This window comes from Bos indicus, chromosome 18, assembly GCF_029378745.1.
Source record: "Bos indicus isolate NIAB-ARS_2022 breed Sahiwal x Tharparkar chromosome 18, NIAB-ARS_B.indTharparkar_mat_pri_1.0, whole genome shotgun sequence".
Classification (NCBI taxonomy): Eukaryota; Metazoa; Chordata; class Mammalia; order Artiodactyla; family Bovidae; genus Bos; species Bos indicus.
In genome coordinates this window covers 47,603,098-47,619,168 of record NC_091777.1, presented here as the reverse complement: position 1 = coordinate 47,619,168, position 16,071 = coordinate 47,603,098, and the positions used below count along the sequence as shown (strand labels likewise).

General features: G+C 38.2%; 1 protein-coding gene across 1 annotated transcript in view; it reads right to left on the bottom strand.

The window, feature by feature from the left end:
- Positions 1-8,822: 8,822 nt before the first annotated feature.
- The window catches only part of LOC109572355 (zinc finger protein 420), a 60,651-nt gene continuing 53,402 nt past the window's right edge, over positions 8,823-16,071 (bottom strand). The window contains exon 13 of the mRNA XM_070770210.1: positions 8,823-15,528. Coding sequence (XP_070626311.1) covers positions 14,171-15,528 — 1,358 coding nt within the window. The 3' untranslated portion in view covers positions 8,823-14,170. The remainder of the gene's footprint in view (positions 15,529-16,071) is intronic.

The following is a 16,071-nucleotide window of genomic DNA, read 5'->3' as shown; positions in this document are numbered from 1 at the left end:
CTAGACGAACCTTTGTTGGCAAAGTAATGTCTCTGCTTTTCAATATGCTATCTAGGTTGGTCATAACTTTTCTTCCAAGGAGTAAGCGTCTTTTAATTTCATGGCTGCAGTCACTATCTGCAGTGATTTTGGAGCCCAGAAAAATAAAGTCTGACACTGTTTCCACTGTTTCCCCATCTATTTCCCATGAAGTGATGGGACCAGATGCCATGATCTTTGTTTTCTGAATGTTGAGCTTTAAGCCAACTTTTTCACTCTCCACTTTCACTTTCATCAAGAGGCTTTTTAGTTCCTCTTTATTTTCTGCTATAAGGGTGGTATCATCTGCATATCTGAGGTTATTGATATTTCTCCTGGCAATCTTGATTCCAGCTTGTGTTTTCTTCCAGTCCAGTGTTTCTCATGATGTATTCTGCACATAAGTTAAATAAACAGGATACAGAGGACTAAATATAATGTATCCTGGATAGGATCCTGGAGCAGAAGGATATTAGGTAAAAACTAAGGACATTTGACTTGAGTATTGTTGTTCAGTCACTCAGTCGTGTCCGACTCTTTGCGACCTCATGGACTGCAGCATGCCAGGCTTCCCTGTCCTTCACCATCTTCTGGAGCTTGCTCAAACTCATGACCATTGAGTTGGTGATGGTGTCTAACCATCTCATCCTCTGTCATCCCCTTCTCCTCCTACGTTCAATCTTTCTCAGGATCAGGGCCTTTTCTAATAAGTCAGCTCTTCGTATCAGGTGGCCAAAGTATTGGAGCTTCAGCCTCAGTGTCAGTCCTTCCAGTGAATATTCAGGGCTGATTTCCTTTAGGATTGACTGGTTTGATCTCCTTGCTGTCCAAGGATGGACTATGGGCTTTAGTTAATAAGAATATGTTAATGCAAATGTACCATATTAGTGTAGGATGTTAACAAAAGGAAAAACTGAATTCTCATTATTTGGGAACTCAACTGTTTTTGCAAATTTTCTGTAGATCTAAAACCGTTCTAAAAGAAAAAGCTTATTTAAAATAAAGTATGAGGCTATGGGGACTACAAAGAGTCGGACACTTACTGAGCGACTTCACTTTCACTTTCGTGCATTGGAGAAGGAAATGGCAACCCACTCCAGTGTTCTTGCCTGGAGAATCCCAGGGACGGTGGAGCCTGGTGGGCTGCCATCTGTGGGGTCGCACAGAGTCGGACACGACTGAAGCGACTTAGCAGCAGCAGCAGCATGAGGCTATAGACAGGGAAGCCTGGTGTGATGCAATCCATGGGGTTGCAAAGAGCTGGACACAACTTAGCAGGACCAACCCCACACCGTGGCTGTGCTGGCGCAGGAAGGCCTAGAGGAGCGATCCCACGTTGAAGGTCAGGAAGGGCTGCGGTGAGGAGATACCCCTCATCCAAGGTAAGGAGCATTGGATGCGCTTTGCTGGAGCAGCCATGAAGAGATACCCCACGCCAAAAGTAAGAGAAACCCAAGTAAGATAGTAGGTGTTGCAAAAGGGCATCAGAGAGCAAACACACTGAAACCATACTCACAGAAAACTAGTCAATCTAATCACACTAGGACCACAGCCTTGTCTAACTCAATGAAATTAAGCCATGCCCACGGGGCAACCCAAGACGGGCGGGTCATGGTGGAGAGATCTGACAGAATGTGGTCCACTGGAGAAGGGACTGGCAAGCCACTTCAGTATTCTTGCCTTGAGAACCCCATGAACAGTATGAAAAGGCAAAATGATAGGATACTGAAAGAGAAACTCCCCAGGTCAGTAGGTGCCCAATATGCTACTGGAGATCAGTGGAGAAATAACTCCAGAAAGAATGAAGGGATGGAGCCAAAGGAAAAAGAATACACAACTGTGGATGTGACTGGTGATAGAAGCAAGGTCTGATGCTGTAAAGAGCACTATTGCATAGGAACCTGGAATGTCAGGTCCATGAATCAAGGCAAATTGGAAGTGGTCAAACAAGAGATGGCAAGAGTGAATGTCGACATTTTAGGAATCAGCGAACTCAAATGGACTGGAATGGGTGAATTTAACTCAGATGACCATTATATCTACTACTGCGGGCAGGAATCCCTCAGAAGAAATGGAGTCGCCATCATGGTCAACAAAAGAGTCCGAAATGCAGTACTTGGATGCAATCTCAAAAACGACAGGATGATCTCTGTTCGTTTCCAAGGCAAACCATTCAATATCACAGTAATCCAAGTCTATGCCCCAACCAGTAACGCTGAAGAAGCTGAAGTTGAACGGTTCTATGAAGACCTAAAAGACCTTTTAGAACTAACACCCAAAAAAGATGTCCTTTTCATTATAGTGGACTGGAATGCAAAAGTAGGAAATCAAGAAACACCTGAAGTAACAGGCAAAATTTGGCCTTGGAATACGGAATGAAACAGAGCAAAGACTAATAGAGTTTTGCCAAGAAAATGCACTGGTCATAGCAAACACCCTCTTCCAACAACATAGGAGAAGACTCTACACGTGGACATCACCAGATGGTCAACACCGAAATCAGATTGATTATATTCTTTGCAGCCAAAGATGGAGAAGCTCTATACAGTCAGCAAAAACAAGACCAGGAACTGACTGTGGCTCAGACCATGAACTCCTTATTGCCAAATTCAGACTTACATTGAAGAAAGTAGGGAAAACCACTAGACCATTCAGGTATGACCTAAATCAAATCCCTTATGATTATACAGTGGAAGTGAGAAATAGATTTAAGGGCCTAGATCTGATAGATAGAGTGCCTGATGAGCTATGGAATGAGGTTCGTGACATTGTACAGGACACAGGGATCAAGACCATCCCCATGGAAAAGAAATGCAAAAAAGCAAAATGGCTGTCTGGGGAGGCCTTACAAATAGCTGTGGAAAGAAGAGAAGCTAAAAGCAAAGGAGAAAAGGAAAGATATAAACATCTGAATGCAGAGTTTCAAAGAATAGCAAGAAGAGATAAGAAAGCCTTCTTTAGCGATCAATGCAAAGAAATAGAGGAAAACAACAGAATGGGAAAGACTAAAGATCGCTTCAAGAAAATCAGAGATACCAAAGGAACATTTCATGCAAAGATGGGCTCGATAAAGGACAGAAATGGTATGGACCTAACAGAAGCAGAAGATATTAAGAAGAGATGACAAGAATACACAGAAGAACTGTACAAAAAAGATCTTCACAACCCAGATAATCACAGTGGTATCATCACTCACCTAGAGCCAGACATCCTGGAATGTGAAGTCAAGTGGGGCTTAGAAAGCATCACTACGAACAAAGCTAGTGGATGTGATAGAATTCCAGTTGAGCTTTCCAAATCCTGAAAGATGATGCTGTGAAAGTGCTGCAGTCAATATACCAGCAAATGTGGAAAACTCAGCAGTGGCCACAGGACTGGAAAAGGTCAGTTTTCATTCCAATCCCAAAGAAAGGCAATACCAAAGAATGCTCAAATTACCGCACAATTGTAGTCATCTCACACGCTAGTAAAGTAATGCTCAAAATTCTCCAAGCCAGGCCTCAGCAATATGTCAACCATGAACTTCCTGATGTTCAAGCTGGTTTTAGAAAAGGCAGAGGAACCAGAGATCAAATTGCCAACATCCGCTGGATCATGGAAAAAGCAAGAGAGTTCCAGAAAAACATCTATTTCTGCTTTCTTGACTATGCCAAAGCCTTTGACTGTGTGGATCACAATAAACTGTGGAAAATTCTGAAAGAGATGGGAATACCAGACCACCTGATCTGCCTCTTGAGAAATTTGTATGCAGGTCAGGAAGCAACAATTAGAACTGGACATGGAACAACAGACTGGTTCCAAATAGGAAAAGGAGTATGTCAAGGCTGTATATTGTCACCCTGTTTATTTAATTTATATGCAGAGTACATCATGAGAAACGCTGGACTGGAGGAAACACAAGCTGGAATCAAGATTGCCGGGAGAAATATCAATAACCTCAGATATGCAGATGACACCACCCTTATGGCAGCAAGTGAAGAGGAACTAAAAAGCCTCTTGATGAAGGTGAAAGTGGAGAGTGAAAAAGTTGGCTTAAAGCTCAACATTCAGAAAACGAAGATCATGGCATCCGGTCCCATCACTTCATGGGAAATAGATGGGGAAACAGTGGAAACAGTGTCAGACTTTATTTTTCTGGGCTCCAAAATCACTGCAGATGGTGACTGCAGCCATGAAATTAAAAGACGCTTACTCCTTGGAAGGAAAGTTATGACCAACCTAGATAGCATATTGAAAAGCAGAGACATTACTTTGCCAACAAAGGTTCGTCTAGTCAAGGCTATGGTTTTTCCTGTGGTCATGTATGGATGTGAGAGTTGGACTGTGAAGAAGGCTGAGCGCTGAAGAATTGATGCTTTTGAACTGTGGTGTTGGAGAAGACTCTTGAGAGTCCCTTGGACTGCAAGGAGATCCAATCAGTCCATTTCTGAAGGAGATCAGCCCTGGGGTTTCTTTGGAAGGAATGATGCTAAAGCTCAAACTCCAGTACTTTGGCCACCTCATGCGAAGAGTTGACTCACTGGAAAAGACTCTGATGCTGGGAGGGATTGGGGGCAAGAGGAGAAGGGGACGACAGAGGATGAGATGGCTGGATGGCATCACTGACTCAATGGACATGAGTCTGGGTGAACTCCAGGAGTTGGTGATGGACAGGGAGGCCTGGTGTGCTGCGATTCATGGGGTCGCAAAGAGTCAGATAGGACTGAGCGACTGATCTGATCTGATCTGATAGCAGCTGAACAACAGCAATTTAAAAAAAATAATAAAAATGGAAAACATGGAAGAAAATGTGAAAGGCAGTGTCAGAAATTCTAATGCCTAACAGAAATTCTAGAAGGCGAAACCAATAATAAGGAAGAAAAGGGAATTTTTAGGAAAAAGAGAAAAAAAGCAGATAAAAAATTTTCTGGGGGGTGAAAAAAGACACAAATTTTCAAGTAAAAATTATAAAAGCTAATATTTAAAGTACTCTTTCTTTTCCTAGGCCTACTTTTGAAAATTGTACATGCATTAATTATTTCTCAGAACAATCTCTTTGTGTCAGTACTATTTTGATCCTGTGACAGACACAGAAACCCAAAGAGGTGAAGCAACCTGTCCAAAGTCACAGAGCAATTAGTAGAGGAGGCAGAATGCAAACCTGCTTTCTTTGTTAATAAAACTTTTTATTTTGACATATCAAACAGAAAAGTTGCAAAAACAGCACAAAGAATTTCTGTATACCCTTCACATAGATTTTATAAATGCTAACATTTACCACATTTATTTTACAATCCTATTTTTGCCTGAACAATTGGAATTTTATTCAGAAAAGTCGGTTGCACACATAAGGCTGCTGCTAAGTAAAGGCCAGTTGTAGAACATTGCTTGAATTGCATTTTTCTGTGATTTCCTGACGATTAAATTCTGGTATGCCCTTTGTGAAGAATATCACAGGAGTTGCTCTGTTCTCCTGCATTATAACAGGAGGTACAGGATATCATTTTGTACCACAGTGGTTATGTTAACTTTGATTACTGGTTAAGGTGCTGTCTGCCAGGTTTCTTTACTGTAAAATCACTACTTTCCCCTTTGTAATCAATATTTGTGGAGACAGACTTTAAAATGGTCTCAAATTCTATTTTCTCATCAAATTTTCACTCACTAGTTTGGCATACATTGCTGATTTTTTCCTTAATTTTATTTATTTCTTTTCTGGCTGCGCTGGGTCTTTGTTGCTGTGCAGGCTTTCCTCTAGCTGTGGCAAGCGAGGGGCTACTCTCTAGTTGTGGGGCGTGAGCTTCTCATTGCAGTGGCTTCTCTTGTTGGGGAGCATGGGCTCTATGGCGTGCAAGCTTCAGTAGTTGTGGCACATGGGCTCAGTGTTTGCGGCTTCCAGGCTCTAGAGCACAGGCTCAATAAGTTGTGGCACATGGGCTTAGTCGCATGTGCGATCTTCCTGGACCAGGGATCAAATCTGTGTCCCCTGCACTGGCAGGTGGATTCTTTCACCACTGAGCCACCAGGGAAGCCCCAACATTGATGATTCTTAGCAGAATCAATGATTACTGTGATGGCTGACTGATGGTGATTTTCTAATTTCACCATGCCTTCTATTAATACATTAGTAAGTTGGCATGCTACTATTAAATGTATTATAGTCACTGGGTTAGTCAATGATTTTACTCCATCTGCTACTATCATGACCTATTTTGATGCTCAGATTGTCCAGATTTGGCCAGTGAGAACTTCTTGAAATACTGTGATTTTCTGACATATTTCATCCATTTTTTGAGCACTTCCCTACTTTCTACTTCCACAGAATGTTCCAACCACATCTTATGTTTTCTCTGCTCAGCCTTTTATGCTGTTTCTCCAAGGAGTCCTTGTTCCTTGGATCTGGGTGCTGGATATTCTCATTGCTACAAAGTGTAATTGCTTCTATGTCCTTTCTGCTAGAGGGACATACATACACACATTCCTAATGTATTTCTAAATTTATTTTTTTTAAACATCTCTTTAAAAAGTGATACTCCCAATTGCGATCCAACACCACAGGATTCATTCTAGCCTCCTCCTCTCCATATTTAACTCCCTTCTCCAGCAACAATAAATTTGGCTCTTATTTATTTACTCCCATAATACTTTTTTGCCTGATTCTAGAATACCTGAATTAGTTTCAGAATTACTAATCTATATAGCTGTGTAAACCAATCTACTAACTAGAGTTAATTATTTGTTTACGGGTTCTTTTTGCTCTGTTTGTAGCCTGAGGAAATACAGTCAAATTGTCTTCAAAAGTTGCTTGCCTGTCTTTTTTCCCCATTTAGTATGAAGGAAACATTTGTTTTTGCTTATGTTCCAACTTAAGGTCTCTCTTCTGTGATTCACTTAAAAAAACTTAACTATAGTTGATTTATAATATTGTGTTAGTTTTAGGTGTACAGCAAAGTGATTCAATTATTTATATATATATATATTTTTCAGATTACTTTTCATTAGAGGTTATTACAAGATATTGAATACAGTTCCATGTGCTATACAGCAAATCCTTATCTATTTTATATATAATGGTACACACCTGTTAGTCCCATACTCTTTATTACTCCCTACTTTCCCCTTTGGTTGTTACTAACTTTTAAAATTTGCAAAACATTCATATGGTCCCCAAAGTAAACAAACAAACACACACACACACACACACACACACAAAAAGAATGTGTCAATTCCCTATCCCCTCATGTACGAAAATTCCCTGTGTATTTGGGTCTATATATGGAATTCTGTTCTATTTCACTGGTCTGTTCATGCATGAGTACCAGTGTTTCAATTATATGGACTTTTTCAGCATTTTTCATTCTCCCTGGACTAGTATCCCCTTTGAATCTTTTCTTTTGCAGTGTTAGTCAGGCTATTCTTACATAAAACCTGTATTGCTACCACTATGGGTACTTTATACACTTCGGATGAAAAGATTAACTTAATTGTTCCCCTTCAGTAATTCTCTTTCCCAGTATATTTTCTCTTCGTGACCCTTATCAATATCTGAAGTTTTATAAGTTAGGTACTCACTGGTTGTCTGCTTTCCAGATTTTCTTGGAGATTGGGGATCTTGTAATAAACAATGTAAAAACATGCTCAACTCCTTATTTACCAAGAAAATACTAAAGCACATACCAGAAATGGGGCTGTAAGGTTGAAGGGGTTGTAAACTGGCACTACAATGATATTCTCTCTCCTTTTTTTTTTTTTTTTGATGTGGACCATTTTTAAAGTCTTTACTAAATTTGTTACAATACTGCTCTTTTTTATGTTTTGGTTTTTTGGCTGCAAGCATGTAAGATCCTGGCTACTAGGGATCAAACTCACACTTCCTGCATTGGAAGGTGAAGTCTTAACCCCTGGACTGTCGGGTAAGTTCCCCAATGTTCTCTTCTATGGTAATATCTAGTGAGGATGAGAGTGAACATAACCTGTGACTTACCAATCTCAGAGAAAACCTTGCTTATGAATAGCAAGAAACATATATCCAATAAGATATTTTTCAGTGATAAATTATATATAACCTAAATATTGACCAATAAAAGGCCTAAATACATATTGTGTATTTAGAATAGGGCTAGGAGTTTCCAATTCTACTGAAAAGCACCATGTTAAATCCAAAATAAAGCAAGCAGCTGTTTGGACAGCATGCTGTGAGTTGCTTTCCTCACCAGATAACCATACACCTGCCATAATGCTGACATTTCCATCCCTGAAGCCTCTCTTTTTTGGTGAGGGCAACATCTGCCAAAGTGGAATTACATCTACAATAGGTATTGGGAATGGGAGTTCTATACTGAAGTATGAAATACATTGCATTAGATAAAATAAAACACTTCATAGTCTTTTGATAGGCACTTAATGTGATTTTTTTCCCCCTCAAGAAATACAAAATACAGCACTCTCATGCTTTGGCCACCTGATGCGAAGAGCTGACTCATTGGAAAAGACCTGGATGCTGGCAAAGATTAAAGGCAGGAGAAGAGGACGACAGAGGACGAGATGGCTGGATGGCATCACCGACTCAAGGGACATGAGTTTGAGCAAGCTCACGGAGATGGTGAAGGACAGGGAGACCTGGCATGCTGCAGTCCATGGGGTTGCAGAGTCGGATATGACTGAGCGACTGAACAACATGCTTATTAGACCACAAAATCATTTTCTGTAAGAACCATTAAGTAGCAGTGTTTTGTGGAACATACTTTAAGAAATTTTGAGTTAATACACTGTGCCCAAAACACTTCTGTTAACAAGAAAATGTTACCAGAGAGAAACACACTGACTTGTTAGAAAAACCTAATTTTATTATAGCACCTAAAACACTTGTGTTACATTTTTGTGTAAACACTGTGCACTGTCTACAAATTAAAAGCATTTTGAAATCATGAGTAGGAGAGATTTGCTATTCTAAATGATGAATGATTATTCAGTGACATCTAGCCAGTCTGCCCACTTTAAGCAAAATGTACTTAGAGGTACAAGTCAATATAAGAGTGGCATTAGTTTGACTGAAAGTAAAATAAGTCTCTTTATTATGGCACTACTCATTTTCTCCTGTTGAAGGTATTAATTTTTAAGTATTGAATGCCTGTTTTTCATTCCTTAATGCGGCTAACACAACAAAAAGAAGAGAAGCAATCTAAAAGATAACTGGGGCTGGATCATGTCATTTCCCCCAACACTGTCACATTGCTCAAGTTAGAAAATCTAAAATCTGGATGCCTAACTAAATCACAAAAGGTCAGGCCCCAGGTATTCCTGGTAAGCCATTTTATGGTTTATAATTGTTTTATTAGACTACTGAGTTCAATTTACTTACCTCTTTTTGGAATGTATCCATGTATCTCAAATGATACTGGTCTAGATTTTGCTTTTTAGGAGTTATCCTCATCTAATTTTATTATTGGGATATTTGCCTTGTAGAATGATTCTGAAAAATTTTGTTAGAGATTATGTTTTTAAAACTTTCTTGCCTGCAAAACTGTTGACCCTAGTTTTTAAAAAAACAAGAGCATAACTATATTTATTTTCCCTCGCCTACAGATCTCTTACATTATAAAACCTATGTTACAAAATCTATAAATTGTTTAAAATATAAAATAAATAAAATATAAAGTAGGTTGTTCAGGTTTTCTATAGGATCTTGAGTCAACTTTGATCATTTAGGTTTCTCTAAATAGTTCATTCTCCTTATTTTTATACATAATGAAATATATGTATATTATAGTACATTCATGAACTTAAAAACTTTTAAATCTCTTTGATATATGTAGCTATTCACAATTCCCATACATAGAGCTGTAACTGAATCATCTTTTTCCCCTCAATAATAACTGTTGATTCTATATTAATGGTCTTTTCAAGGAGAATATTCTTGGATAAAATCTACTAGTTTCTTATTCTATTTATACTTTTAAAAAATTGTATTTTTACCTTTATTGTATGAATTACTTCCTGCTATTTACCTTAATTAAAAAAAAAATTGTTTTCTGGGAATTCCCCAACAGTCCAGTTTTAGGACTTCTAGGGTTAGGGGAATCCTAATCCCTGGTGGGGGAACTAAGATTGCACAACCCATGCAGGGTGGCCAAAAAAAAATTTTTTTTCTGGATTCAGCTAAATGCTTTTTTTTCAGTACATTTATCAACTTCCTGCTCGACAGGCACAGTAGGTATGGTAACAGAGTGCTGAACTAATTCTCAAGGCAGGTTTTCTAAATGCATCAAGGTTACTATTTTTCTACCAAGTAGTGTTTTAGTGACTTCCCACAAATTTTTACCTGGAGGTATCAAATTATCATTTATCATGAATAGTTTAAAGTTTCAGATTTTCTACTTAAACAAACACTTTATTATGGAAATTTTTAAAAATATGCAAAGGTAGTAAGAATAGGACAATGAACCCTATGTTCCCATTATTCAAGCTTCAACAATTAGCAACACTTTGCTGATCTTATTTCATCTATCCTTTCCACTTTTCACTTTTCTTCAGTATTAAAAGCAAATCATACACGACATAATTTTACTTTTGAATACTTCAGTATGGATCTCTAATGCATAAGGATTTGTACACACACCCAAACCCATGCCATCATGTCTAACAAATGAATTCTTGTTGTTGTTTAGTTACTAAGTCATATCTGACTCTTTTGCAACCCCATGGACTGCAGCCTGCTAGGCTCCTCTGTGCATGGGATTTTCCACAAGAATTTTGGAATGGGTGGCCATTTCCTTCTCCAGTGGATCTTCCTGACCCAAGGATTGAACCCGTGTCTCCTACATTGCAGGAGGATTATTTACTACTGAGCCACCTGGGAAACCCAACAAATGAATAAAAATCATTTAATACCCATCCTAGGTTTACCTTTTCACAATAATTTTTTTTTAATTTGCTTGTCAGAATCAGGATTGTATTGAATTTATTTTCTTATTTTCTGTATTCTCAATGTTGGCATTTAGAGACTTGATCTTGGAGCAACTATCCCTTCTAGAGATAGCAAATTCCTTGACAAATGGCTCCCCTGTGAGCATGCTTTGATATACAAACCAACGAATCCAAAGTTGAAACCCCTTTACCAAACATCTCCTTTAGCAAACTCTCAGACACCAAGCCAATATTCTTCCTGTTCTGAATCACCAGAGCCAAGTACTGGACAACTAAGGACCACCGGCTGTAGCTCTGAGTCCACAAAATTATTCAATCTATCTAGTCCTAAACTTGCTCAGTGTACCTACCTGGCATCACATCACCCATTCCTTCCTGGGAAAACTCAAGTAAAGTTTCTGAGTCATGCGCTGCCCTTTCCTGCCTTCTGCCTCCTAACAGGACTAGCTGCTTCTTCCATGTGGTCCTATATGCATGCGGTGCTTCCTGTTAGTAGAAACCTCTGCCAATAAGCTTCTTCCTTCATGATAATCATTTCCATGTCTTCATATCTTACCATACCAGATTAAAGCAAATCCTGGCTACATTTTAATACAAGCATCTCAATACATTGCATACACTGTATTCAATTAACATATCTCTTAAGTCTCTTTTAATTTGTAAAATTGTTTTTATTGTCTTATCATATATTGGTTAAGAAAGTAGGCCTTTTATTTTGTTGAATTTCCCACATTGTGGATTTGGCTGTTAGTTTTGTGTCATTAATTTGTTCATTTATTTCTCAAGTCTCCTGAAAACTGGTAGGTTTAGAGACCAAATTACACTTCTGAATCAATATTTTGGACAAGAATATGCCACAGGTAGTATTGCATCCATTGCATTGCATCAAGAAGCAATTAGTTATGCTGATTTAGAGATGTTACTATTGATTACTGGGTTGTCATTCTGCCCCATCCATTAAAATCTTCCTATAATCTTTCACCAAATGGTTTTCATACCCACTGATATCAACAAGATCCATAAGTAAAAAGTGTGATTGCTTGGATCTATCATTCCTTTGACCTTTATTAGCTAGAATTTTCTAATAATAAAGAACTTTCCTTCACCAACTTCTGGTTGTCTTATCTAGTCCATAAAGGAAATATATAGTTCATAAAGGAAAGGCAAGATAAGTGCTCCATTTTCCTTGTTTATTAATAAATGCCCTAATGTGTTCTGTAACTGATCAATGCATTTGATCAGAAAAAAAAAAAAAGAAGCTAGCAAAGGCTATAGCAATCACAACAAAAGGACACAGGATCCAAGCTGAGGAAATCCCCACTGGCTGAAGATAATATTAATTTGAGCATTTTTTAAAAAGGCCTCAATGGATTTTTTAAAAGTGATACCGGATTTAGAGGTGATTTTTAATTTCCAAAGTTTCTTTTTATCTTATCCTTTAATACTTTATTTAATTGAAGTATAGTTGATTTATAATACTGTGTTAGTTTTAGGTGTACAGCACAGTGATTCAGTTTTATATATATGTATATATATATATATACACACACACAGATGTGTATATATATAGTGTATTATATTCATATATATAGTGAATATATACTTTTTAAAAATTATTTTCCATTATAGGTTATTATAAGATATTGAATGCAGTTCCCACTGCTATACAGTAAATCCTTGTTGTTCACCTATTATATATGGTAGTGTGTATCTGTTAATCCCATACTTCTGATTTATCCCTCCATTTCCCTTTTAATAACCATGCTTGTTTTCTATGTCTGTCTGTTTCTGTTTTGTAAGTAAGTTTATTTGTACTATTTTTAGTTTCCACATATAAATGATACAATATTTGTTTTTCTTTGTCTGACTTACTTCACTTAGTATGATAATCTCTAGGTCCATCCAACCTTCGTCAATTTTAAATCAAATTTATACTGAGACAGAGAACATACGATTGTAGAATATCTTCTCTTTTTTGCTTGTTTGGTTTTTTTCAGCCATGCCACATAGCATGTAGTTCCCTGACTACAGATGGAACTTGTTTCCCCTACAGTGAAAGTGCAGAGTCTTAACCGCTGGACCACCAGGTGAGTCCCTAGAATATCTTCTTTTTTATGAACAAATTGAAAAAGAACTTACTTTCAAGTATTTTAGCAAGAATAAGTTGGGACTTGCCTGGTGGTCGAGTGGCTAAGACTCTACACTCACAATGCAATTGGCCCGGGTTTGATCCCTGGTTAGGGAACTAGATCCCACATGCCACAACAAGAGCTCACATACTGCAACTAAGAACTAGGGTAGCCAAATAAATAAAAAATATTTAAAAAATGAATAAGTTATCTGATATTCAATAACTGATGAGTGTTGATAGAAGGCATTTCTATATTCATTGTGCTCATAGTCTTTCATATGGATTTTCAAGACAGTAACATAATAAAACAAAATTTAGTAGATTAAAATAACAACCATTGTATCTCATGATTGTGTGGGTCAAGAATTTGGGTAGGGGCTCAGCTGGTCAATTGTTTTTGTTCTACATGGCATCAACTGAGGTCACCAGTAGGAACTCAGCTGATGGCTGGTCTGGAGCATCCAAACTGTTTACTCAAATATCTGGCGTTTTCGTGGGCATATCTGGAAGACGGCACAGCAGAGTGCCTCTCCTTCTTTATGTAGTCTCAGGGCCTCTTCATGTGGTGTCTTCAGCAGAGTATCCAGACTTTTTAACGTAACAGTTTAAGGTCTCAACTTGAGAGAGTATTCCAAGAGATGAGGTAAAATCTACCAGTAAAATCTGGGTCCAGAAACTAGCACAGCAGTACTTCTACTATCTACTGCTCAAAGCAGTCAGTTGACCCAGATTCATAGGGAAAGCATGTGGATTTTACTTCTTGACAGATGGAGTGTCAAATAATTTGCAGCAATTTTTCCTCTGCCACAGTATTATAATTTTACAAATGAAGAAATTCTAGTATGGAGCAGTTAAGCATCTTGTTCAGTATAACACAAGTAGGAAAGTGATGGGCTAGAGATGACGATAAATGTCTTCCCCACATTTGTTATATTAATGAGTTTGTAGAATGAATGGGAAGATTCTCAGATCTGAGTGATGGTGGAATACATTAAATTAACACATTCTGTTAATGATATAAACCCCCTTATGCCAAGTCAGGTGCATGAATGAAGCAAAAGGGACTAATTACTACATTCACAGACTGTTCTACAACACAGGACTGACAAAGCATTCTCATATTTTTACATTATGAATTTTCAGATGATGGGTAAGGTGTGAATGTTGTCTAAAGGCCTTCTTACATTCCTTACATTCATAGGGTTTCTCACCAGAATGAATTCTCAGATGTTGAATAAGAGATGAATTAAGTCTAAAGGCTTTCCTACATTCCTTACATTCAAAAGGTTTTTCACCAGTATGAATGCTCTGATGTAGAGTAAGTTTTTGGCGCAATCTAAAGGCCTTCCCACATTCCTTACATTTATAGGGTTTCTCACCAATATGAATACTCTGATGTTGTGTAAGTTGTGAGAGTAGTCTAAAGGCCTTCCCGCATTCCTTACAGTCATAGGGTTTAACACCAATATGAATACTCTGGTGTGAAATAAGTTGTGAGTAACGACTAAAGGCCTTCCAGCATTCCTTACATTCATACGGTTTCTCACCAGTATGAATTCTGTGATGAAGAATAAGATGATAACCACGACTAAAAGTCTTTCCACATTCCTTACATTCATAGGGCTTCTCACCAGTATGAATTCTCTGATGGAGTGTCAGTTGTTGTCGTACTCTAAAGGCCTTCCCACATTCTTTACATTCATAGGGTTTCTCCCCAGTATGAAGTTTGTGATGTACTCTAAGGCCAGACCCACACAAAAAGGCCTTCCCACATTCTTTACATTCATAGAGTTTGTCAGCAATATTAAGCTTCTGATGTCGAGTAAGATGTGCATACTGCCTAAAGGCTTTCCCACATTCTGTACATACATACGGTTTCTCACCAGTATGAATCCTCTGATGGAGAGTAAGTTGTCCACGAACTCTGAAGGCCTTCCCACATTCTTTACATACATAGGGTTTCTCACCAATATGAATTTTCTGATGTACTCTAAGTTCTGGGCCACACATGAAAGATTCCCCACATTCCTTACATTCATAGAGTTTTTCACCAGAATGAAGTCTCTGATGTCGAGTAAGATGTGCCGTCTGTCTAAATGCCATCCCACATTCCTTACATTCATAAGGTTTCTCACCAGTATGAATTCGGTGATGAAATGTAAGTTGTTGGCGGACTCTAAAGGCCTTCCCACATTCCTTACATTCATAGGGTTTCTCAACATAATGAATTCTCTGACGTGAGGAAAGAGATGAGTGTTTTTGGTAAGGGGACATTTTTTGAGATGTGATTTTCACTTGGTTGAAATATTCCTCTTGTCCTTCAAATCTTCTTTTGGACTCCCAATCATTTTTTAAAATGAAGCTCTTAAGGCCATGGTTTTTAATTCTTTCCATAATTTTCCACTGGGATAAGTTTATTTCATAAATGTCATTTTCTGAAGATAACTTCTTGATCTCATAGTTGGTCTCTAAATCTGAAAGAAAACAAGAGAGCAAACACATGGTTTTTCTTTTTCGAAAAGAAGTAAATCTGGACTTCCCTGGTAGTCCAGTGGTTAAGAATCCACCTGCCAATGCAGGGGACATGGGTACAATCACTGGTCTGGGAACTAAGATCCTGCAAGTCACAGGGCCACTAAGCTGATGTGCCACAACTACTCAGCCTGTGCTCTAGGGCCTGCAAGCTGCAACTACTGAGCCTGTGTGTTGCAGCTACTAAAGCCCATGCGCCTAGAGCCTGTGCTCTGCAATAAGAGAAGCCACCACAATTGTAGCCCACTCAATGCAATGAAGAACAGCCCCCTACTTGCTGCAACTAGAGAAAGCCCCCACACAGCAATGAAGACCTAGCGCAGCAAAAAATAATTAATTTTAAAAAATATATAAACTGCAGCAGGTAATATTTTTAAAAAAGAAGTAAAATTTCTCTTGTAGAAATAAAAGACAACCAAAATACTACCCAATGAAATTCTAAAAATAGCTACACAATTTGGAAAAAAACCAAAAAAACAAAAGGC